This window comes from Sphaerodactylus townsendi, linkage group LG09, assembly GCF_021028975.2.
Source record: "Sphaerodactylus townsendi isolate TG3544 linkage group LG09, MPM_Stown_v2.3, whole genome shotgun sequence".
NCBI lineage: Eukaryota > Metazoa > Chordata > Lepidosauria > Squamata > Sphaerodactylidae > Sphaerodactylus > Sphaerodactylus townsendi.
Genome location: NC_059433.1, coordinates 44,337,348 through 44,363,610, shown reverse-complemented (window position 1 = coordinate 44,363,610; position 26,263 = coordinate 44,337,348). Strand labels below are relative to the sequence as shown.

General features: G+C 40.6%; 1 protein-coding gene across 3 annotated transcripts in view; it reads left to right on the top strand.

Moving 5' to 3' along the window:
- Nucleotides 1–26,263, top strand: part of SMCHD1 (structural maintenance of chromosomes flexible hinge domain containing 1) — a 97,253-nt gene that overhangs the window by 26,528 nt on the left and 44,462 nt on the right. For all 3 annotated transcript variants that reach the window (XM_048507563.1, XM_048507561.1, XM_048507562.1), the window contains exons 11-26: nucleotides 2,413–2,533; nucleotides 2,644–2,824; nucleotides 3,775–3,972; nucleotides 4,889–5,002; nucleotides 8,804–8,910; nucleotides 9,035–9,117; nucleotides 9,229–9,342; nucleotides 10,125–10,202; nucleotides 10,288–10,407; nucleotides 10,941–11,085; nucleotides 12,530–12,626; nucleotides 14,271–14,343; nucleotides 14,951–15,090; nucleotides 16,870–17,004; nucleotides 21,764–21,991; nucleotides 25,140–25,288. In XM_048507563.1, the coding sequence (XP_048363520.1) occupies nucleotides 2,413–2,533; nucleotides 2,644–2,824; nucleotides 3,775–3,972; nucleotides 4,889–5,002; nucleotides 8,804–8,910; nucleotides 9,035–9,117; nucleotides 9,229–9,342; nucleotides 10,125–10,202; nucleotides 10,288–10,407; nucleotides 10,941–11,085; nucleotides 12,530–12,626; nucleotides 14,271–14,343; nucleotides 14,951–15,090; nucleotides 16,870–17,004; nucleotides 21,764–21,991; nucleotides 25,140–25,288 (2,083 nt within the window). The remainder of the gene's footprint in view (nucleotides 1–2,412; nucleotides 2,534–2,643; nucleotides 2,825–3,774; nucleotides 3,973–4,888; nucleotides 5,003–8,803; nucleotides 8,911–9,034; nucleotides 9,118–9,228; nucleotides 9,343–10,124; nucleotides 10,203–10,287; nucleotides 10,408–10,940; nucleotides 11,086–12,529; nucleotides 12,627–14,270; nucleotides 14,344–14,950; nucleotides 15,091–16,869; nucleotides 17,005–21,763; nucleotides 21,992–25,139; nucleotides 25,289–26,263) is intronic.

Here is a 26,263-nt window from a genome sequence, read left to right as displayed (position 1 = left end):
CAGAAACACGGTTACACTAAAATGGATTAAAACAGGGATTCGAAGCACAGAATGTTTATGTAAAATATTTATATCCCACTTGTAAAAACAGTATTGTCAACATGATGTACAAAAATTAAACAGTATAACAAGAGAGGGCTAGCCAGTGGTGGGATCCAAAAATTTTAGTAACAGGTTCCCATGGTGGTGGGATTCAAACTGTGGCGTAGCGCCAATGGGGCTGGGCGGGGCACGACGGGGGCGTGGCCGGGCATTCCGGGGACGGGGCTGTGGCAAGGACGCAGCCGCTGCGCTGGTCCTTGGGTGAGAAACGAATGCACGCAGGCGCAGGCTGCCACTCATGCTGGTGCACCTCCTGCTAGACTGCTTCAAGTTCTGCGCGCTACTACTGAGAGGAGGAGCATAACTAAGGCAAAATCACGTGGCAAAATCACCAATTAGTAACCCCCTTTGGCACACACAAATGATTAGTAACCTACTCTTGGGAACCTGTGAGAACCTGCTGGATCCCACCTCTGGGGCTATCCCAGTCACCAAAGTGAAAGAAGGCAAGTACAAATACTGATTGTGCAATGGGAAACCCACACTATCCCTATGCAAGGTGGGAGTGGCAGCACCTAGCCAGTCTGAGGTGAGGTAGGGGAGATATAGCCCAACCCATATGAGCCCCATGTGATGGACAGCGGAGCTTGCCTAGCCCCATTTAAGGGCCATAGCTGGGTAGAGGGTGCCAGAGGTAGGGAAGAGCAGAAAACTGAAACTGGAGAGGAGAGGAGATAAAAACATGTGGGTTGGTGGATGGAAAACAGAGGAGGAATCAGAAAAAGGGGAAAGCCATGGGAGCTTTCAAGGAAGAGGAAATAGTAGGGAAGAGGGAAATCTTACAAATAATTAGTAACCTACTCTTGGGAACCTAATTCTAATTATATATCTAATAGCCATGTATGATCTCATCTGTGGTTATCTAAATCTGTGAATTGGGGGCACATAGATACCAACAGATCTTTCTGTAAACTTTGAAGACCCCCCCCCCCCCCGTTTTCAGAAAAACCTGAAATGTTAAAAAAAAATGTTGTGGGATTAAATTCCCCTGTCCCAAATAAAATACCATTTGCATGCTTGCAAAAAGCTGGCAGTGGCAGGCTCTAGAAGCTGCTCTGGCCGTAGCTGGTTGCCAAGGTGAGTGGTGGAGCCTGGAGTCACCCTAGATTGGTGACAGAGGGAGAAATGTGATACTGCATCACAAGTCTCATGGCCTCCCACTTGTAATTATTTATTGACTTCATTCATACCGCTCTGCTCTTCCCTGTAGCCCCCCAAAGCAGTTTACATTGTTCTTCTCTCCTCAGTTTTATCTTCAACAAACCTGTGAGATAGGTTTGACTTAGAGTGTTGGTTCAAGTTTACCCAGCAAGCTTCCTTGATAGAGTGGGGATTTGAACCTGGAACTGCCAGATCCTAATTCGACAATCTAGCTCCTTCACAAAGAAGCAGTGGTAAAACCAGTGGACAGCAACAAGAGATGGCATCATTGTGTGTAATTCTTAACATGATCCTTGAATGCTGTTAAAAAAATCTGCAAAGTAGGGCTTGGAGAAACCTCTAGGTTTGCAGAAAAGAAAAGCTGCTTTTGGAAGAGGGAATTGCATTAGCTTGCTTCTCCAGAAATAATGCTGGGTCTAGTATAACTCCTAGGCTCTTAACTGTCAGCAAGGTTTAGCTGAACTGCATCAGAAAGTGCCTGTCCTTCAAGACCTCAGACTTGGGATTACCTGTGCCTTGACAGTATTCAAGTTCAAATTGTTCATCCTTAGCCATTTAGCCCTAGCAGTCAGGCAGTGGCTCAAGACTCCTGCTGCATCATCAAGTGATTTGAAGTCACCAGCAGTTCAGTCTTACCTTTAGTTATTTATTTAGAGTATCCTACACCTTGCCTTTTTCTCAACACAGGACCCAAAGCTGGTGATAACAATAGGTACAGTATGCAGACAATCATCTAAAAAATTGAAATGCATAATTAAAAACAGTTAATTGAAGCAGGTGTTTTAAACAGGTGTCAAGAGCCCATTCAAGTTCTCTGTAGGTTCCTCTAAATTGAGTATTGAAATCTTGCTGGAAGAGGTTAGGAAGAGGTTTGTTCCATAGCAGTGGGGCAGTAACCGGAAAAGCTTCAAAGCTAGGGACTGTTAGGAGTTGCAGCTGTGGGGAATGCTACTGCTGTTGCACAGGTGCATACTGAAGGAATTTCTTGAGGAAGTTTCAGTTTATTTATATTCATCCTGCCCATTGCTCAATCCAGGTACTAGTTTTGCTATACAGTATGCATTTGTTTGAACGTTCTGTGCTCCAATTTGTAGAATGCATTCCATTTTCAGCTGCTTCATAATTTGACTCTCACTCTTTTTAATTTAGAGTTAAAAGAAGATGATGATGACGATGAATGCTTTTTAGTAGAGAAGGGAGGCAGAGGAAAGAGACCTGTTTTTGAATGTTTTTGGAATGGAAGATTAATACCCTACTCAACAGTGGAAACGTAAGATGCTCAGTAGTGGCATTAATATGTAATGTTTTGTAAGAAATATAGTACTGTACTAGCATTAGTATATATTTAATATTCAAACATTGGGGTTTTTTCCTCTGTAGTTTTGAGTGGTGTGCTGTTCCCAAGAAAAGGATTGTCCCAGTTGAATGTTACAACAGAATTTCTGGAGTACTATTTACAAATGATAAATTTCAGGTCAGCACAAACAAGCTGACTTTCATGGATTTGGAGTTAAAATTAAAAGATAAACATACACTTTTTACCAGAGTCGTCAATGGACAGGTAATATTTATTCACTATATTTGATTTCCAGAATTAAATAAATATGAAAAATGATCCATTAGTGTATTCTTCTTTCATGAAACTGTTGACTTCTTTCTGTTGATTTAATTTCTTATTATATGGTAACTGGGTTCATAGGTACGTTTCATTACCCTGGCTTCCTTCCTATTTCCCTTCTCCCTCCCTTTTTCTTCTGGCTCCTCCCCCCCCCCCCCTGGTTTTCTGCCTTCATCCTGTGGATTGATTAAATCTTCCATTTGTCTGGAGGTCTCCCCTGTCCACCACCATCATACTGGTGACATTCTCCTTGTGAAGTAGAATACTGTTTAAGGTGTCATTTTGCATTGCATTTTACTAAATTAGGATAGGATACTCTTTTAACTGTATGTTTTAAAATTTTATATCATGTATCTATTTATTGACTGTCTTATTTGTTGTAAGCCATCTTTGCCGGAAAAGGGCAGGTATAAATTGAATAAAATAAATGAATAATTTTTTTTAGTTTTTTAATAAATAAATATTAAGAACTTCATTAAAATAAGCAACATGTTCCAAAATTAATTTCCAACAATGAAAATGAGTTTTGATTAGCAGGATAGTGTATCTAGAATATCAGATTTAGACATGATTGATGTTTAAGAACTAGACTTGTGCAAATAATTTCTTAGCCTTATCTCCCTCATATTGAGGTGAAACATTGATATGTGTTCTTTGGGAAATGTGGTAAAAATTGTAATATTTTATTATGGTATGTGAAAATATGGGATACTGGTTGATAACTAGCATTTTTAATGCTGACATTGCCAGTTCTTCTCTATCTATATTCTAAAATAAAAGGGCTTTAAAACATTAAAAACCCAGCTTTTAGGGCCTTCGAAAAATGTGTGTACACAAAAGATGTCGTGAATAATAAGTCTGGATTTTGTAATGCATGTAAAAACTCTTCACAGGAACAGAGAATGAAAATTGACAGAGAATTTACATTATGGCTCAAAGACTGCCATGAAAAATATGACAAACAGATAAAATTCACTTTTTTAAAAGGAATAATTACACGCACTGATCTCCCTTCAAAAAGAATGCAGAGTCCTTGGGCAGCATATTCAGCGATAGAATGGGATGGAAAAACATATGAAACTGGGCAGCTGGTAAGTTAACTGTATATTGAAGTTTATGAACAATTTAAAATTATCCGTTAGAATACTATATTATTTTGTTACCTCAAACTCAAACTAGACCTTTATTAGGCATCAGAAAAGAAAATATATAGTATGTGCCAGATAGGGTTTAACAGAATGATACAAGTTGGTAAAAAGAAAAAAAATCAGGAATATACATACATCATTAATACAAGGAGGAAAGCCAAAAAAAATTATTTCAGGGTATTAACCAGGAAATTGGCCACCATTTCAGGTATCTTAGGGTCCTGATTATTCAGGAGATAGTTCAATTTGGAATTTGTAGAGAACGAACCTATTAAAGTTAGAGCCTTCAGGGGAAAAAAAGGTCTAAATTCTGTAAATTTTGGGCAAGCAAACAGAATATGCTCTGTTTAGTTTAAATGAATAGGTCCTCTACAGCAGAGGCAGAGTGGATTGCATTCAGGATAAAGTAATCCACTCTCCTGTTTTCGTGTTCGCATGCCTCCGTGCAGACAGCGAACGGAGCCCACTGATAAAATGCAGGTTGCTGTCGCAATGGCCTGAGACATCCCTGTGACCCTGCGTGGCCATGCAGCTGCGAGGCGGAGACTTTTTTAAAAAGGGAAGTACAGCCAATAAAACTGCTTCCCGGCCAGCCGTTCACTCACGAGCTGCTGCAGCACAGATTTAAACTAAAGAATCGCAGATAGCGCAATTCTCAAAAAACCTGTTTCAGGGAACTTAACTCGGTGCAGCCTTGCTTTAGGGGCAGGAGCCGTGCAAAGTCCCCCCCCCCGCAAAAAGAGGGATTTTCCTGTCCCTAGACTGGATTAATTGGCACCTTCCGGAAGGGGCCTTTGGTGTGAGGCAGGGTATAAATGTTTATAAATAAATAAATAAATCAGCTTAAATTTTATTCTAGGTAAAAACAATTAAAACTGTTCCAATATTCTATGGAAGTATACTGCAATTTTTTTTATATGGAGATCATGATGGAGATGTGTATGCTACTGGGGGAGAGGTTCAGATAGCTTTGGTAAGTAAATTACTAATGTTTTAAACTAAACTAGTAATGGAATTTGATTCCTATTGTGTAAACATTTCTTAAAATCTTGTCATTGGGCATTCTGTATTATAGCATAATTGTAAACTGAAGCTTGTTTTAAGTTGAGTACTGTTGATATAAATATATTATTTAAAGCTGAAACTATTACTTTAATTTGGGGCTGGGGGGCTTGGGCTTTTGTCCCAGTTTGTCCCTAAAGCCCTGTACTGGTATTCAATCTCAACATGGTAAGGCACTGAAGTTTCATCTGCTGCCTCTGCCTGACCTTATGTTTACATGGGAACCTGTACTCAAGAGCCAATATATGCACAGTAGGGTTGGAGATTCGGCCAGTCCAAATCCGAATTTTTACCGAATCTGCACTGATTCGGACGGATTCGGACGAGGAGGGGCCGAATCTGAACTGTCCGAATCCTAACAGATCCGAATCCATGGGATTCGGATCACCAGCCGAATTGCGTTTTTATTTTTTGGGGTTTTTTTTTCACGTTTTCGGCCTGCAGGGCGCATTTTAAACATATCCAGCACCAAAATTTCAGGGTATCATCAGGAGACTGTCTCCTTATGATACCCTCCAAGTTAGTGAGAGTTTGAGACTAGGGGCCAAAGTTACAAGGACCCCTGGATTTAAGGGATGTGTCTATCTCCCATTCTTTCCAATGGGAACTAAGGAGATGAGGGAGCTACCCTTTTTTGAGGGTCCATAACTTTGGCAACCCTCCAGGCTAACAAACTGGCTGGAGGGTATCATCCAGGACAGTCTCCTAATGACTACTACTAATCAATGAAGTACCGATACATCTACAAATGCACCCCCTGCAGGCACCCCAGAATTTGCACAAGATTCTTTGTTCTGCAGTTGACTTAGCTGCATTGCTGTCCAATAGGGAAATTCCTGATAGAGGGCTGTGGAGTGCACATTTTTTTCATGGTAAACCCACAAAACTTTCAGGAGTATCTTCAGGAGAGTCTCTGGATGACACCATCATCAGGTTTTGGGGAACTTTACTTCCAGGGGGGCAGTGGGAGATGGACCCTACCCTTTTCTGGGTCCCATAGAATTAAACCCCTGAAGCAAAATTCCCCAAACCTGGATGGTGTCATCCAGAGACTCTCCTGAAGATACCCTGAAAGTTTTGTGACCATACCTTCAAGAAATGTGCACTTACTCACAGCTTCCCTCTACCAAAAATTCCCCATTGACAGCAATACAGCTAGAGTCACTGCAGAACTAGAGAATCTTGGGCAAATTTCTGTGGGGTGCCTGCAGAGGGCAGCATTTTGCAGAGATGTATCGACGCAAATTATCAGGGTATCATCAGGTGACTGTCCGATGTTGCCCACCAAGTTTCGGGTGCAGTTTGGTTTTCAGGTATGGACCCTCAAAGGGGTGCAACTATCCCCATTGTTTCCAGTGGTAGCTGATAGGGGATGGGGGCTACGCTGAGAGTCCATAACTGGCACAGCTCCCCTAGAACCAAACTGCACCAAACTTTGGGACTATCAGGACAGTCTCCCTGATGATACCAGACTAGTGTCACTAGCTTTAGAAATGCTGGTTTCGCTTGATGTTTCACAGCTCACTCACTCCAACAGGCTTCATGTGTGCAGGAGGCGGATTGAAACATGAAAACCGGAATTTTACAAAGCTAGTGGCACCAAATTTCAGAGAGTATCATCAGGAGACTGTCCTGATGACACCCCCAAGATTGATGCAGTTTGGTTCAGGGGGGGCAAAGTTATGGACCCTCAAGGGGGGCCTCTATCCCCTACATTGTTTCAATGAGGAGCTAAAGGAGATGGTGGCTACCATTTTGAGGGTCCATAACTTTGGCCCCCCTAAACCAATGAGCTGCACCAAGCTTGGGGGGGTGTCATCAGGACAGTCTCCTGATGATACCCTGATATTTTTTATTGCTGATATGTCTAAAAATAAGCCCCTGCAGGCACCCCCAAAAAATTTGCCCAAGATTCTTTTTCTGCAGTGACTTCTGCATTGCTGTCAATGGGAATTTCTGGTGGAGGGCTGTGGGGTGCACATTTGATCAAAGGTACACAGTCACAAAATGTTCAGGGGTATCTTCAGGAGAGTCTTTGGATTGACACCATCGAGGTTTGAGGAACTTTGCTTATGGGGGCAGTGGGAGATGGACCCTACCCATAACATTAGAACCTTAAAGCAGCGGTCACCAAGCCTGGATGAAGATTGTCATGAAGAGACTCTCCTGAAGACGCCTGAAGAAGTTTCATTGGGTTTACCATGAGGAAATGTTGCACTCTATCCCAAAGAAAGCCCCATTAATACTAATAGAACCAACCAGTCAGTACAGAGCACAGAATCTGGAAATTGTTTACAGGTGACTATGAGGGGTGCAGTTTAGAGCTACTGTCACCAGGAGAATTTCAGGGAGTATCATACAAGTACTGTCCCTATGATACTCCCCAAGTTTGGTGAAGTTTGGTTCAGGGGGGTTCAAAGTTATGGACCTTAAAAGTGTAGCCCCCATTTCCTGTTAGCTTCCATTGGAAACAATGGGGGATGGGGCACCCGGTCAATAACTTTGCCCCCTAGAACCAAACTGCACCAAACTTGGGGAGAATCATCAGGACAGTCTCCAGATGATATCCTGAAAGTTTAGTGCTGCTAGCTTTAAAATTGCACCCCCTGCAGGCCAAAACGTGTAAAAACACCTGCAAAATTCAAAAAATAATAAAGCGGACCCGAATTTTGGGTTACCCGAATTTTTAGGGCATATCCAGAATGAGGCTATGAGATTCGGATTAGACTTCCTAAAATCATTTTATGCCCCAAAATACCCAAATCCGAATTTTACCGATTTTTTTTAGTATTGACCAACCCTAATGCACAGGCCCTGTGTGAAACCCAGCAGTTGAGCCTAGGATGGGAGCAATCCTGAGCACTAGACAAGAGCAATCCTGAGCTCTGAATGTGGAATTTTAATTTCTGCATAGGGCTATCAAAATGAATTATTAGATGTGGTTCAATTAGATGAAAACACAAATATTACAACAAATATATTACAACAAAATATAAAACCTTTGGTTGTTAATCTGGCCATTATGCATGGTAAAAAAATTCTTTTTAAAAAATCAGCCAAAATAATCACTGAAGTTTTGGGATTTATAAATTCATTTAGATTGTAACAGCTGTAAATCAGCAATCAACTAAGAAACTATTTAGTTAATCTATATATAATTCTGGACAAGACTCCACAATGCAGATTTAAAGGAACCACATAATATTTTTTTCTGCAAACTCAGCACCCACTTTCAGTTAGCAATAAAATCTGATAAGGTTTTTTAAAATTAAAATTTGATTAAAAATGTCAACCAGCATCTCATGAGATCATAGTATTTCAACTGAGGTTTTCTTTTTGTACATTGCTTATGAAAGGAAGCAATGGGAAGAGGAGAAGGGTGACCAAGGAATGGCAATATTTGGAACCAGCCACCCCCAGGCAGCTAGCCATTGGAAAGGGTAGAAGGTTGAAGCAGAAGGTGTGTCATCTCTGCTTTCTGTTTGAAGCCTCTTGCCAGCACTCACCTGCTGATGGATGGTGGGGAAGCTAGAGGGAACAGTCTGTCACAACTGTAGATCAGCAAAAATAGAAAAATAAATAGGGAGAATGGTGGTTTTCCTTAAGACTTTGGGGATTTTTTTCATATCCTATGTAAACTGACTTGTAATTCCATGCTTCCTTGGTTCACTGATAAAAGTCAGTCATTAAAAAAAAAACCTTAATTTTTCAGGAACCTCAGGCATTGTACGATGAAAGAAAGATTATTCCAATATGCAAACTTGACCGTTCAGTATCGGACAAAGCTGTGAAGAAATATGTTGAGGAGGAAATGGCTAGGTAAGATCCTGAAGACCAAAGAAGAGAATAACAATTCAGAAATCTATGATTTGTGCCATTTGTCAAATTTAGTTTCATATTTAATTGTACTAAAATTATTTACAACTGTTGCTCTTTACTCTAGGCTTCCTGACAAGTTGTCAGTAACATGGCCTGAAGGAGATGAATTGTTATCAAATCAAACCAGACATGCAGGAACTACTATAGGTATTTTAATCCACAAGGCAATTTAATTGATATTCATTCTTTATTTATAATAGCTTAGAAGAGAACTTGGATTTCTTTTACATACATTTCAGTCACTTTGCTTTCTTACAGGGGCATTAAGAATTGAAATATTGAATAAAAAGGGGGAAGCCATGCAAAAGCTCCCTGGTGCAAGTCACGGGGGATCAAAAAAACTGCTTGTGGAACTCAAGGTTATTTTACATGGTAAGAATGCAATTTTTAAAGCAAATTTTATGACTTCCTTATTAATGTGAATTGAAACAGTTTCAGCCGTCACAGCAATTCAATAAGTTTAATGGAGTGAACGTTTAAAGTCCTGCTTGTTTAATGTATTATTCTTTTGAGAACCAGCAACGTGTAGCGCTTAAGGTGTTAGACGAGAACCTGGGAAACCCAGGTTCAAATTCCCACTTACACCATGGAAGCTTGTTCCTTTAAATAGGCAAGAATTTTCTGTGGCATAACAAATTCCTTCATATTTGTGTACATATATATATAAACATGTGTTTTTTAAAAGGACTAGGGCTGTGCAAGGCAGGACAAACTGAGGTGGCAGATACAGGTGGCAAGTGGAGTGGGAAAGGGCGGTCTGTCTTCCCAAACTGGCAAATTTTGGGGAATGAAAAACAGCAATAGGCTCTGGAGAGTGGCCCAGTTTATCAACCCATCTCACCATTGCTCCAGTTAATAAGCTTAGCTCCCAAGTTTCCAATCTTAAGCCCAGTAGTTCCTGTTACTGCTTGCTGAGTATGTAGTCAATGAGTATTGGAAAGACTGTGTTACACATGTTAAAACTGTACATATCACCAGTGTTAAGAACTATATTGCAAGACTGAACTTAATTTCTTTAATCTGTTGATTTACTTCACAAAGTTTATAAAACAATGTGTAAAAAAATCAGTGTGTCATATCAGTTAATCCTTGTTTGTTTATAAATTAAGCCCGACTCTATTTATTTAACTAGATATCTTTTTTTCCTTTTTAAGCCCCTGATGGAGATAAGGAAATCATTTCTCATATCAGTCAGCATGGGGGTAAATGGCCCTACTGGTTCAAAAAAATGGGTGAGTTCCTTATTAAACATATTCTGTAATTGATCAATATTTTGATTATTTCATTTTGATAATCTTACTGTCTGATTATTTGCAGAAACTATTAATAAACTTGGAAGTTACACCCTGAAACTGCAAGTTGTGTTAAATGAAAGTAATGCAGACACTTATGCGGGAAGACCTCTTCCATCTACAGTTTTTAAATTTAACATAATAGGTAAGCATATTAGAGTTGCTTGGTTAAGAGTGTGCTTAATGCATGTTATCCACCCATGCAGTCTAGTTATGATGGAATGTCTAGTCTAGTCCATCTTGATCAAAAGTACAGAATACACATATTTTAAATTGTCTTATTAAAACTGTATTATGTAGGTAGAAATGCTACTGAAGGTAACAGTGCAATGAAAGTCAGAACTCAAACACATTGCTTCTGTGGTTTGTAAATAATAATGTTGCTTACGGTCTTCATTTGTTTTCCTCCCAACAAATTTGATAGTACTAAGAAATAGTGATTTGCAGCACTGTTCAGTGTAAACATAATGCTGACTAATTTAAAAGTGGGAGTGGACCATGGGGTTGCCCATTGAATTTTCCTTACCGCTTCCACTTATGTTTATAAATTCCCTACACTGCTCTGACCATGCTTCAAATTTCAGAAATAAAATTTCTAACTGAAATTAAGAGAATAGATTTCACTGAGAAAATGCTGTTTTCATTTAATATATGAACACTTGTTTCTCTTCACCTCAGCGGGAAAGCCTCACCGCTTTTCAATAGGTCTTTTGGATCCTCCATTTCGGATTGGAATTCCATTCAGTATTCCTTTAAATGTGCAAGATGAATTTGGTCATGATACTGATCTGAGAGATGATATTATACCACAACTTGAAGCTAGGTAATGGTTTCGTAACTTTATGCTTGAAATGATACTTAAAGATATTTCTGTTCTACCCAATCCAGAGTAAACATACTGGAGGTTGAACTGGCATGCTTGTTATATTTTAGTAACTGACAATCTGCTCCCTGCATTTCCATAGAACTAGCTAAGTGTTTGTGAAACTCTTCCATAGTTTGTCAGGTTGTGTAGAACTGATAGGGAAGAAATATATGTGCTCATTGGATCACCCTGGATTAAGCCTTTAATCGCTGGTAGAATAAACCCTCTCAACTTTGTCTTGTCTGGTATTTAAACCACATCTTGACTAATTTTCATTGACTCTAGAAGCCAGCAAAGAAATTTAGGAATCATTTAAATTAAAGAAATTTTCAGCCTTCAGGATTTTAATTTTAATCAATACACTTTAATTACTGCTATCACAGAACCCGATCTTAATCTCGTCACAGTTTCCTGTAATTAAAGCTGTGACAAAACTATCGCAGCATGCAAATAACTGTGTGATAACCCTGATTGTCATAGTCACAACAAAAGCCACACCTCTAACCATAGCCTAATCTCCTCAACTTCTCAGTCCCATTGTTACTTTTAAAAACTCCCTTTAATTGAGTACAGGGACCGAGTGTAGAAGACAGGCAGTTCTGAAATAAATTCATCCAATACCACTGAAAGGTGTGCAGTTAAGTTTGCATATAAGTAAGAAATGGCAAGACCTTTAAGTGTGTTTATTTTAATAGGTTCCTCAGGTAGCCAGCATATTTATTCAATCCTGGCCAATTCCCCTCTTAATACAAGCTCTATTTCACATGGTTTATATCCATGAAGGTCCCTAAATCTCAACTATAGCCTTTGTGGCAGCTAAAAGGACCATCTTTCTCCTCTGTCAATAAGTGGAAGAACTAGTTGGAGCCAGTGGTGGGATTCAGCAGGTTCGCACCACTTCGGCAGAACTGGTTGTTAAAATGGTGCTTGTAAACAACCAGTTGCTAAATTATTTGAATCTCACCACTGGAACCAGTTGTTAAATTACTTGAATCCCACCACTGGTTGGAGCCACCTTTGTTCTTCCACTGAGAGTTGCCAAGAGACACTGCTGAAAATACTAGGTGCCACAATAAAATGTCTAGGTGCCTTAGCAACCCAACCCTTGGAGTATGTTGAGCTCTGGCTTAAAAATGAACAAATGTCCTTTCTACCTTGCATATATATATATTTTGCCACGTAGGGTAAAAGTTTATGGATGGCATTTTCCACAAATTAATAGAGGAGCAAAAGTTAAACAGCGCATTCTCCCTCTCCCCCAATTTTTTCCCTTGGAAAAATACTTTTGCAACTACATTTGGTTGAGGAAGAAATCTTTTGAACTGTTACTCTATAATATGTTTTTAATGCATCTGTATGGGGGGGTTTAGTTCTTAAATGAGGTTTAATTTTTGTGTTGTAGTGGTTTAACATTAAAGTATGAAGAAATGGATAGAGGACCAAACTCGGTTATAAAAGGTGTTATTGCTAAAGGTACTGTGAACAGCTTCCAAGGCAAGGTAAATGACTTCTAATATGACAGTATGTAGTATTGTTTTTCTATAGCTGGTGTATAATTTTTAATTTTGTCTCCTTTATCTCTGGTTATCTGTGTTTGTAACAGGTCTCATTATTTTTTAAAATAAAACCTCTTAGTATATTTAATCTGATCGTTAGGTTGTTCCGTAATGCTGAAAGGCAGTACTGTAGCAGGCTTCAAAGTCTGTTTGAAAATATAAAAGATAGGATAACATTGTCTTAAGGTAGGATTTGGACAGAGGTTAAAAGGCTAGCCCAACCTTGTCAGATTTCGGAAGCTAAGCAGGGTCATCCCTGGTTAGTACATGCTTAGGAGACCTCCAAGGAAAATGCAGGTTGTGAAGCAGAGGCAGGCAATGGCAAACTATCTCTGAACATCTCTTGCCTTGAAAACCCTATGGGTTTGTCATGAGCCACTTGTGACTCGTTGGCACTTTCCACCCCCACAGAAAGCTAAATAAGTGTAAATGGAGAACAACTCCAAACTCAGGCTCACTGAAAGCAGTAATCTTAGACTGGAGCAACTTTGGGTAGAATTTCCCTGTTGAGTGAAAATGAACACAGTAGGAGTTTAAGTATGGGCCACTCCCCACTTATCTCGTCTGAGTGCAACCCCGCAGCGACCCCTCGTAGAAAAGCCTCCGTGGCTTTTGACAACGGAGACATTTGTTCCCCACTCATTTTCCATTCAGGAAATAGCGCGGGGTTCCACATCAAGAGTCAAAGAGGCAATCGAGCGTTCTGATTGGCTGGCACGCGTGTGCATCATTTACCGATGGGAGTTACCTTGCAGCCAACCCGGGCGGGGGCTCCATTTTGATTGGCTGGACCCGAAAAGATTGGTTTGGATAAGCTGAACGCATGGTTTTAAGACGTCTGCACATGCTGACATCACTACCTGTTGCAAATTGCTTGGGCAGAAAAATGAAAGTAAATATCGGTTTCAGTTTACACCGCCGACAACCCTGTGCTCAGCAGCACTTTACCAAGCTGCAAAACAGTGGAGCTCGAGCAAAAAAGAGCAATGTTGGCACGTCTTGTTGTGCACACGTCTCAATTTCCAAGCACTTGGAAATACCCTCCCTAAACAAAATGGCGGTTCCTGTTTCCTGATTGGCTGGAAGCTGCGCGTCAGAGCGAATCAGCCGCGCGTAAACAGCCGAGGTTCCCCACCCCCCTGCGGCACCTGCGGGGTTTTTGGAAATGTTGCTCTTTTCAGAGGACCTAATTTGCCGCGCAACAAGGAGGTGGGAGAGCGGCAAATTAAGGGCAGCTGTGCAGTGGGCGCTGGTGACGTGGGGAACGTCCATCCTCCTCGTGTCTTTTAAAGAGGTGACCCCGCGGCTTATGGTGAGTGGGGAGTGGCCCTATAAAGCTAAAAATTAAATAAATCCCACATGAAGTTTCTTTATATGGACTCAGACCATTAATCTATCTCAGAATGGAGAAATTTGAGGTTTGCTATTTTTAACTGGAAATGTTTTAAATTATTATTGTAAGCAGCCTTGAACATCAAAGAAGTGGAGGGTATAAATGTTTTTATAAATAAATAATTGTATATTCAGATGGGTAGAAGCTCTCCAGGGTCTCAGATAAAGGCTTTTCACATCGATCTTTTTCAACAGAACTTTACTCTGAAAGTTTTACTTCCTGGTTTAAAGGAAGACTCCCATGTTTTGAAAATTAAACTTCTCCCAGGTAAGTTAACTATTTGAAAATCTTACAAATGTTTGCTGAAAAATAGCTAGGACTCTTATGAAAGCATTAAAAAAAGACTGAAATTAAATTCTCCCTTTCCAGCATCTTCCAGCACCAAAAAGTAATTGTCATCTTTGCATCTCATATAAACCAGTGTAGCTTAAATCATTTGGTATTTTTATTTTAACATTTAATTTTTCTGGCCAAACAGTCATCCTGTTTGCCTTCAGATACATAGTCTCATTTTGAACAGTTCCTTGTTTCAGTGTTGTTAATATTGCATTAATTTACTGCTTGGAAATGAATTATTTACCCGAAATGGATGTGGAAAATCTTTGTTTTAAGATTATTCTGTAGCAATGTAAAGATATTAATATGTGTCCAACAATGTGTAGACTTCGTAAAGTGAGATATTCTCACTTGTCCCTCATGTGGCACCCCATGACATTTTATTCCTAGGGGTCAGCAAATGCCATTCCATCTAAGGAACAGTGTAGGTGGATACAAGCCACTTAGTAGTACCAGTCGACTTTTTAATGGTTTGTTGGTAAGGTGCATTTTGAAATTTCATAAACAGACAGTAAACTTTTGTTTACAAACTCAACAGGCCTTCCTTGCCGGCTAAATGTCAGACCAGATTCCAACATCTTGAAAATTGAAAATGGAACATCATTCCCTTTCCAGGTTGAAGTGCTGGATGAAGTAGGAAATATAACAGCACAACCAAAACTAATTGTTTATTGCAAGGTACATCATATTTTTTTGCTGTGTTTTAAAAATACAGCATGAGTCAGAACATTGGTTTACCAAAGTCAGTATTATCTACTCTGATCGTTAATGGGTGGGCAGGGTCTCAGGTGAAGGTCTGTCTCATCATCTGCTACTTTTAATTAAAGATGCTGGGGACTGAATTTGAGACCTTTGGCATGCAAAGCAAGTACTCTGCTACTGAACCATAGGCCATCCATTACAATCCCGGTAGGATTACCCAGATTCATGAGGATCCTCTCCCTCACCTAGAAGGAACCCTCCAAGTATTGGATCATGATATTGGTTTCATTCTTACATGCATTCTGTGGCCAAAGCATAAACTCTAGACTGTGAGCATTTGGGCATGACCATTTAGATTTCTGTTTATATTATGCATGTGTTCTTATGTTGTGTTGGTTTGTTTTGTAAAATTAGTTTTTAACTAATAAGGAACTGCTACAATCAGAAACTAGCCTTCCAGATTTATATAATTAAAAGTAGCAGCGTTGCATATTTATTTTTGAATAAAGGAGTATATCGTCATCACTAAATGTGTTTTAGGCAAGGAAAGTCCAGCTAGCCTTATTCAGGGCCCTGGGCCCTGCTTGTGGAACATTCTGTCTGGGGAGACCAGAGCCCTGTGGAATTTAATGCAATTCTACTAGGATTCCACAGCAGAATTTTATGTAATTGTACTGAGCATATGGGTGAGCCAGCTATGGTGATACACCAACAGGCCCTCCCTCCTCCTCTTTCTCCTCCCCATCTCCCCTTCCTTCTCCCCCTTCCCCTGTTTTCCTCTCTTTTTCGTCTTTCCTTACACTAGAAAGAGGAACTGTGTGTATGGCTCGTAGTAGTTCCACATTACTACATCTCTGATTTTAAATTGTATCTTAATGTGTATGTTTTAGATTATTTATAAAAGTAGGGAAAGGTTGTATAAAAATCAAATAAATACGTCTGAAGGGGGATATGATTGAAGTCTATAAAATTATGCATGGGGTAGAAAATGTTGACAGAGAGAAATTTTTCTCTCTTTCTCACAATACTAGAACCAGGGGGCATACATTGAAAATGCTGGGGGGAAGAATTAGGACTAATAAAAGGAAACACTTCTTCACGCAACGTGTGATTGGTGTTTGGAATATGCTGCCATAGGAGGTGGTGATGGCCACTAACCTGGATAGCTTTAAAAGGGGCTTGGACAGATTTATGGAGGAGAAGTCGATTTATGGCTACCAATCTTGATCCTCTTTGATCTGAGATTGCAAATGCCTTCACAGTCCAGGTGCTCGGGAGCAACAGCCGCAGAAGGCCATTGCTTTCACATCCTGCATGTGAGCTCCCAAAGGCACCTGGTGGGCCACTGCGAGTAGCAGAGAGCTGGACTAGATGGACTCTGGTCTGATCCAGCTGGCTTGTTCTTATGTTCTTAAATAAATATAGCTGAAATTGATTTTTCTCATTTGTTTTTTTTTTTCATTTTCTGTGGTTTGGCACTGTACTCCAAAGCTATGTATTTTATTCACACCTCAAGACATCCACTCTGCGAAGATGCTTCCTATGTGAATGAAACCAGTGTTTTTATTCAGAATTAATAACAGCCGCTGTCTTTTCTATAGACAGAAGTTTAGTGTCTTTTTATAGTGCTCTTTCATTTTTTATTTTGTCTTGGAATTTTTGTAACCTGTATTCTTGATACATAAACTGTGACTTGATATGGCCACCACCTTAAACCTGCATGTTATTAATTGCTGTATCACATAATTATATTAGTTTTCAGGCGCTCCAAATCTTCCTACATATTCCACAGATTGCAGCACTGCTGGGTGGAATATCTTAACTGGACCAGCTCTACATGTACAAAATATAAAGAAAGATCAGACACTTAAAGCAAAGATTGAAATACCTGTGAGTAAGACCACTTTTTTCCAAGTGCTTTGAAAATCACCATGGAACAAGTTCACCTTTGTAGGCTGCAGAAGCAGAATTCTATAAAAAAAAATTTTGCCATTTCAACCACCTGTGAACTTTCCACATACATATTGCTATTTTACAGGTACCATCTGGCACTGGGCTCCATTTCAATTCTCCAACCCAAAAAGAGTACCGTATATACTCATGTATAAGTCGAATTTTTCAGCACATTTTTAATGCTGAAAAAGCTCCCCTCGACTTATATGCGGGTCATTAAAATTTTGTGTGTGTTTTTACTTTGCCAGCCAGCAGGGGGCGCAGTTTTTATGCACCAAAATTTCAGGGTACCCTCAGAAGACACTCCTGGTGATACCAGCCAAGTTTGGTAAAGTTTGGTTTAGGGGGTCCAAAGTTATGGACCCCCAAAGGAGGTGCCCCCATTCCCCATTGTTTTCAATGGGAGCTATTAGTAGATGGGGCTACTATTTTGAGGGTCCATAACTTTGGACCCTCTGAACCAAACTTCACCAAACCTGGCTGGTCTCATCAGGAGAGTCTCTTTACAATACCAGCCAGGTTTGGTGAAGTTTGGGTCAGGGGATCCAAAGTTATTGATCCCCGAAGGGGGTGCCCCATCCCCCATTGTTTACAATGGAAGCTAATATTAGATTTTCCATTTCTGATAATATCCCTCTTAAAATCTAAGTTGGGTTTCATTTGGACATACAGATGATGATGATGAGGAATCCAGTTTTGAAGGATTTTAACTCTTGTGTTTTAGCATGGTTGCTGATTGAGCTAAGGTTTTTGTACTTTTAAAGTTATTGTTGAAACCATATTGTTTTTGTTGACTCCCTTTTCCACTTACAGAGCCAGATTACTGTTTTTCTTTGAAATATTCAAAAACATTTAACCTACTGATGCCTCAATTGATGTAATTTTATTGGTATCTATTTTTATTTTTGAAATTTACCAGCAGCTGCTGCATTTCCCACCCTCGACTTATACGCAAGTCAATAAGTTTTCCCAGCTTTTTGTGGTAAAATTAGGTGCCTCGACTTATATGCGGGTCGACTTATACATGAGTATATACGGTACTTGAGTAAATTCCTTATTCTGATGTCATATTAGATGTTTGAATGCTGAGTGTAGAAGAATTTCTGATGGTGATTTCCATTGCAAATTGTAACAGCACAGTACAGAAACTACTAGCTGCTTTAAAAAACGTGGATATTCATGTTTTGGAAAAGTGCATAACAAGGTCGTGGAGAAATGGCTGACAAAACATGAATATTATATGTTAAATATATTAATGAATAATATAGCTTAAATATGTATATGTTATATATGTAGTATCACAGGGACAGTTCATTGACTTTTAAGCTATGCAATAGAACAACTGCACAGCTTGCTACTGTTCTTTGTGTAATTTTGTTACTTTGTTATGTAACTGTTGGATTTGTGCTGTGTAAATCCTCAAGGGTTAAACTGAAACTTTGTAGTCTGGTTAAACTAAAAGGAGTTTCCCACCTCCCCAATTCCCTCTAAATTCCAAGTTCGCAGAATAACCATTCATATGGTAATTAATGAAGGTAGAAAAGACAAAGGGCAGATGTGTGTAGCCTGAAAGCAAGTACCTGGTAGAGATTTTCAGCCTCAAAGTGACCAAGTGGTCTTACGTTCCTTTTCCCCCTATGAACTTTGATGACTGTATAGGGGGAATGGTTTGGGGGGCTTGTGGGGTGGGCTTGTGGGGTGAAATGCATCCTTTTAGAGAGGGGCAGCTGTTCTTGGAAGGGTCATCTTGGAGAAGCAGCCATTCACAGGAGACAGGCTCTGGTACAGGGTAGAAAAGATAACTGGGATGTCCTTCAAACAAGGAAGCTTGGAATCATTAAGATATATTGATCTCTAACATCAAAGAGACTATTTGGATTTTTTTGTTCATATGTTATAGTATTGTGCTGATCAACTGTATTTTGTTTACTTCCGCATCTATGGCTTATTTATATGTCAAGGATATTTTTTTCTTTTTTGGAAATGGGAGCTTCTTGGGTCTTTGCAACTGTGAAACTGTGAGATCATGTGTGAATCGTGTTTACTATACTAAAGTAGAGAAACAGGGAGCCATCCATATAGCCATGAATGCAGCCTCAAAAGACAAAGGCTGTGGATACCTTCAATCTTAAAGTGACCAAAAGGTTTTGATATTTTTTATTCTCCTTTACCTTGATGAATGTACAGAACTTATTCAAGCTGGCAAAGGAAACTAAGGAGGGGAGACAAATCTTTTAAAGTAAGCTGATCACAGGCTGTCTTCAACAGTATTAGTGGCCTATGGTGACAGTGGAGACCAAAGAGAAAGGGATAGAGTAGGACAAAAACTGGAGAGGTCAACTCCTTATTGAGATCTAGTAGCTTAAGACCAGTGCCGGCATTGTAAATCCCTCATATAAAAACAAGCTTCTTAAGGGGTTGTTTTGTGTGTTTTAAGTGCTGTCAAGTTGCTTCCAACCCATGGCAACTCTATGAATCAGTGTCCCCCAAAACATCCCATCATTATCAGGCTTGCTCAGGTCTTCCAAACAGAGGGACTTAGCTTCCTGGATTGAGTCAATCCATCTCATGTTGGGTCTTCTGTTACCTTCAACCTTTCCTAGCATTATTGTTGTCTTTTCCAATGAATCTTGTCTTCTCATGATGTTACCAAAGTTTGATAGTGTCAGTTTAGTAGTATTTAGTATTAGAATTTGAGCTTCTAGCTTGATTTGATCTAAAAACCGATTATTTGTCTTTTTAGCATTTCACAGTATCTGTAAAACTCTCCTCCAGCACCACATTTCAAAGGAAACCACTTTCTACCTATCAGCTTCCTTCATTGTCCAACTTCCACAGACATATATAGTAATGAGGATTATTGTGGCAAAAATTAACTTCATCTTGGTCACTAGCAACACATCCTTGCATTCTAACACCGCCATGGCTGCCCTTCTCAGTCTCAATCTTTTTTTGATTTTTTGCCAGCAGTCTCCATTTTTATTTGTGCTGGAGCCAAGGAATAGGAAGTCTTGAACAATTTCAGTTTCCCCATGTCAAGTGTAACATTGAATAATTCCCCAATAGTCATTACTTTTGTCTTCTTGATCCTCAGCTGTAACCCTGCTTTGGCAGTTTCTGCTTTAACTTTCAACAGTTGTTGTTTCAAGTCTTTGCTGTTTTCTGCCAGAAATATAGTATCATCAACATATCTCAAATAGTTAATTCCCTCCCCCCACTTTTCACTCCACCTAAATCTAATCCCTATGATATGTTCTGTGTATAGATTGAAGCCTAGAGCAAGAAATAACACATTATTTACCACCAAAGGAATCATACTACTTTATCATTTAAGGGGTATTAAGGTTACAAAATTTGTATATCATCCTGTATAAACTGGTGACATTCATATCTTGATTTCATTAATTTTTAAGTTGACGAAAAAGTCATCCATACACAATATAATGCCTAAATTACTGTACTCATTCATTCATTTCAACCTTTTTATTGGCATAAGTTTAAAATACAACAGGGAGGTTGAGGAGAATCTAACCCTAACCCTAATTACTGTACTCTTTTTGGTGAGATTTGATTTGAAATTCAGTAATCACTGTATCAAACAGGAATCTGGGTAGTGCCCGTGGTAAAGGCAGCCCAACTAGACTGTGTAGAGATATGAGTAGATTCCACATAGCATATTTATAACGAGTTGCAATCATTATAAATGAACTCGTTTTCCAAGGGAAAACCAGTTCATTTATAATGATTGCAACTAGATATAAATGTGCTATGTGGAATCCACTGAGGTAGAGGTCTCTGCCTACTTAGGTTGATTTCGGTATGCAGAAAAACATGATTTTATATAATTAAACAGGTTTTCTATGCCTAATAAAGGTGGTGGTGGTGGTGGCGGCGGCGGCAGCGGCTGCTGCTGCTGCTGCTGCTGCTGCTGTTATAAAAACCAGCCTAAAAATGACTGAGTGTACAATGAAGACTGCTTGATGGGGGGAAAAGTGGGGAGAACCAGCCTATTATCCTGCAGAGCTTATAAAATCTTAAAGAAGGAGATTTTAGAGAGGGGTTAAATAGCCAGGTTTTCTCCTGTCTCTCACAGTTAGTCACAGGTTCTATTTGTGTAAGTATGGCGGATTCTGCAAAAGTGGGGGCAGCAGCGGTGCACCGGCATACCTGATGCCGGTGCACCCCCTGGGGCCTTTCACATACTGTCCTGCAAACGGCCCTGGTACCCCAGCAGCCGCTATAGTTCCCCTCTTACCTTCTCTTGGCTGCTGTCGCTCTGCAGAGCTGCGGGGACACACCCTCGTGGCCATGGCGACGCCTCTGAGGTCGCAGGCCAAGAGGTGTGTCCCCTGGCCTCTACAGTGCGATGGCAGCTGAGAGGAGGTAAGAGGGGAACTACAGAGTCCAGGGAAAACCCTGACTTCCCCCCGGTGCTGTTCGCACAGCACCAGGTAGATGTCAGTGTTTTTCAGATGACTTGCTAAACTAGTGAGTCAGAAAAATGCCGTTGTGGGGAAAATATGCTGCTGCAGCTGTGCTCCAGCAGCGACAGCAGTGCAAAGTCGTCCTCCACAATGGCGTTTTTACTGGACCCACACTGCTGTATATGGCCCATGCAGAATCTGCCTGAATCTCTCAGTTACCAGTCATCCTGTTATTTCTATTTGCTTATTTATTTCCCCCTTGTTTTTATTAGACTTGCAGAAATGTGCCACCAGTGGAAAAGACTATTAAATTGCTTCCCAGCAATCGTGTTGCAAGACTACAGATTTTTAATGTGGTAGAGGAACAGGCTATTCAGATCAAGCACCAGGATGAAATTAGCTGGATTGCAGGTGACTTGATGCAAAATCTTATCTTCCAAATGTATGATGAGATTGAAAGAGAGGTTATAATAACACCAGCTCTGACTGAAAAAATCCAGGTAGGTGTTCTTTATGAATTTTAGAATGGAAATAATGGGGAGCTTATGTAAAAAAAAAAAATAAGTAAATAATGTCTTCAAACCACATAAAGCACTGAAAATAAAATACTGAAAACATTGTTTCCCATCCTGGCCAGCCAGATACTCTGTAAGTTCACAGCAAAGGAATGCTTCTTCTATGCAGGCACACATTGAGACTGCACTTGTGCAGCCAGCCACAGCAATTGAGTAGCAAGCTTTAGCTAAGAAAATAACTCTCCTGAGTGCTCCTCCCCCGCCAACCAGGGCCGAGGGCAGGATCTTCCTGACCAAATAGTCATGTGATTGAGAGGGGGAGGGAGCACTCCCTTCAATTCTCTTACTGCCGCTATGGAATAAGGTACCCTGTTTCCCCGAAAAGAAGACATCCCCTGAGAATAAGACGTAGTAGAGGTTTTGCTGAAGTGCTAAATATAAAGCATCTCCCGAAAGTAAGACGTAGCAAAGTTTTGTTTGGAAGAATGCCCGTTGAACAGAATACCAGAGCATGCACCTGTGGAGCGGAAAGATAAGACATCCCCTGAAAATAAGACATAGCGCATCTTTGGTAGCAAAAATTAATATAAGACAGTGTCTTATTTTCGGGGAAACACGGTAACAAGTCTTTCAGCTCCTTTACTTTTTTATTTTTTTTATTTATTATTAAATTTATACACCGCCCTCCCCCTAAGGGCTCAAGGCGGTTTACAACAAGCAATAGTCACATCATAAAAGATGATAATACACTTTAAAATACAATATGTAATCATAAAAATAAACAACAGCAGCAGCTCAGAAAAATGGATGGCATCCAGTAATCAAAACTCCCTCTAAAAGGGAACAACAGAGCCCCAGATTGTTAAATTAAAAATGGGGGGAGGGGAGGAGGAGGGTGCACCAATCAGTGGCTGGTCTCTCCAAAAGCCCGGCGGAAAAGCTCAGTCTTACAGGCCCTGCGGAATTTATTAAGGTCCCGCAGGGCCCGGACAGCTGGAGGGAGAGCATTCCACCATAACTTGATGTTATGTCAAGATTTTCAGCCTGTTTTTCTGAGGTAAAACTTTTTTTTGACTTATGTCTTCGAAGGGTAAGGCCTTGTTCAAAAAGGGCACTACCTGTGGTGCTAAAATGGCCATAAATAATGCCCATAAAGACTGCCTATTTTGTCTGGGTGAAGGTCATATCCTATCTGCTTATTGCATTCATTGTTTAAATGACTGGGAATGAAGTTTGTTCAAACTACTTTGGTGTTGTGGGTATTGTTTTTAGTTACGGCCTCACACCCACCACCTCTTTGGAATGAGCTTGCTACTCTCCCAAAGTGGAACTGCACAGAAGGACACAAAGATGAAAAACAATGTTGCACTCATCTGTTGTTCCTCAAGTAGTCTTCTGTGCAGGCATGCATCCCTTCTTCCTTGCCCGGTGTGGGCTGTTCCTATTGGTTCTTCCATCATTATGTTTTGGGTTGGTCCTGCAGCATTGGTAGGAGAGCTGAGAGAAGTGCTCCCTCCCCCTCCCAGTCACACGACCATTTGAAGACCCTCCCCTGGGCCCTGATTGGGAGGGGAAAGAACATCTGAAGAGTTATTTTCTTAGCTAAAGCTTGCTACTCAAGTTCCGTGGCCAGTCTGCATAGGCACAGTACTAGTGTGTGCCTGCACAGAAGAACATTCAATGAACAACAGTTACAGGTAAGTGCAACATGTTTTTTTTTCTAGCCAGATAACTTGTAGGGTGCATCAGTTTGCAGCTTTCTCTTAAGTATTGGATAGATTTGCAATTTTGCTTGTATAAAACAGTGATGTTCATAACTCTTAAATTCCATAAATGTCAAATATTGAAATTTTATATGCTAAGTCAATTATAAATGGTGCATTTTATGCTGTAAAAGCAGTAATTATTAGTTTAGGTTTGATAGGACAGTAAACATTGCATATATTTCATTTTTTCTGAAAATCTCCATAGTTTTTCTCAAAAAGGTATGTTGTGTCAAAATTTCTGGAACTTTTACATCTCTAGGGAAGAGGACCAATAACTGTTAGTGGGGGAATGCCAAACAAAACAGATAAGTCTTCACCTGCTGGTAGAAGTCAATGAAAGTAGGAGACAGACAAATCTCCTTGGGGAGGGAATTTTAAAATATCAGCACCACAACCCAGAAGGCCTTTCTAGAGTTGCTACCTGTCTATCTCCAGATAGTGGGGGTAGCTAAAAGGCAGCCTCTGAGGAAGAGCAGAGTAGAAGGGTAGGTCCATAAGTATGACTATGTGTGTTTTAAAAGGGGAGGGGATGTAGATAATCAATTGCTGCATTTTTAATACGCTGCCCGCAGCTCGACCGGGCACGCCTCTTTGCGGCAGGCGGGTGAGCCCCAGCGCAAGCCACATCGCCGCCAGGGCTGGGCCCTGATTGACTCCGCTTTTCCATGGAGCCAAGGCAGGCCCGCATCATATGAAAGGCCGTCCAGACAGGCGAGGCCATTCACGCCTGGACGGCCGAAGAGTGACCCACCCACCCCTCACTGTTTGCATGCTTTTTCGATGTTTCATGTTTTGTTATGTCATAGCCTGCGGCAGGTTGTGCATAGGGGGTGATCAGTAGGAAAAGGGTAACTGAGGGAGCTCTCCTGTTGGAAAGCCTCTTTAAGAGGTAAGGGTCGGGATGCTGGCAGGGGCTACCAGGCTTGAGCCCTAGCAGCAGATTGGAACGGGCGCCAGAAAGTGGTCCATTGCTCAACTGGCATTCCCTGCTCCAATCTGGCCCATCATGATCAATTCCTCCAGCAGCTGGGTTGAGGAATTTGCTTGCCTCTGGGAAAACAGCACTCGCGCTGCCCAGATATTCAGATCCCCCCCCCCCCCCCCCCGCTGCGCCATTTTGCTTCCTGTTAACTCCTTGACATTAAATACCTCTGGCTGTGGCCAAATATTTACCCACAAAGGAACAAGTTGCATGATTATTCAACCAAGGGGTGTCACATGCAAGGCTTGGGCCAACAGGGTCCCGCCTTGGCCCGCAATTCATTTTATTAGACAAGATGAAAAAGCAGCGTAAGTTCAATAAAACAGAGAAAGGGTTGCTTTCAGTTACACCTAACACTCTTGATTGAATTTATTTTTGTTTTTAGGCAAATTGGACTGCCGAGATTAATAGAGAAAAACTGCTTAAAGGATTGTTGCCTGATGTACAAGTACCAACATCTGTAAAAGATAAGCGCTATTGTCAGGTTGTATTTCGTGATGACCGTGTATCTCTGGAAACTGCATTTACTGTCAGGTTTGTACATTTTGAAGTTCTAGAAGACCTTCAGTGATTGGCTATAGTGATAATAATCCATTTGCATTGTCGTTGCAATTGAGAAACAAGTGTGTAAATATTATGAAGTCTTTCACAGCTTTAAAGTAAGTACCGTATATACTCGTGCATAAGTCGACCCGCATATAAGTCGAGCACCTAATTTTACCACAAAAAACTGGGAAAACTTATTGACTTGTGTATAAGTCTAGGGTGGGAAATGCAGCAGCTACTGGTAAATTTCAAAAATAAAAATAGATACCAATAAAAATGTTTTTAAATATTTATTTCAAAGAAAAACAGTATGGTATCAACAATAACTTTAAAAGTTCTGAAGTGGAATATATAACTCTCACAGATAGTATCTCTTCAGAGTTTCATAGGGAAGATGCTCAACAAGATCCCCCTTTTAAAAAGTCCCTACAGGTTCTCCTTCAACATGGAGAGCTTATCATTACACAGTGAAGATGCTTGCGTGGTGATGGCAGCCACTGCCCCAAAGCAAGTCTTTTTTGCAGGTCTGCAAGCTCAGCTGGACAGAAGTCCCACCTGCTTTCCAAAAACACTGGGTGGGGGCCGAGAAAGGTGCTGGCAGTGGCTGCACCCCAGGGCACCCTGTGTGTGGGGGGGATTCCTGCCATCTTGGGCTCCAATTGTGCGGATTTCCCAATAAGTATGACTCCCTAGCATTCACGGAGCTTCCTGGCCTGAACAAAAATTCTGTAACATATAAATTTAATATTTAATATTCACACCTATTCACTGAATATTCACTGTGAATGAAACTACTGGCCACCTGTAGTGCAGCGAAGCAACAGTCCAAGGCTTACCTGGGAGCTGCCTTTGCGTCCACATAGCAGGGAGCAAGTGCAGAAAAACACCCTCAGCTCCCAGCCTTTTTTCACTCACCACCCGTTCCCCCCACCCGCTCGCCACCCGTTCATTCGCGTATAAGTC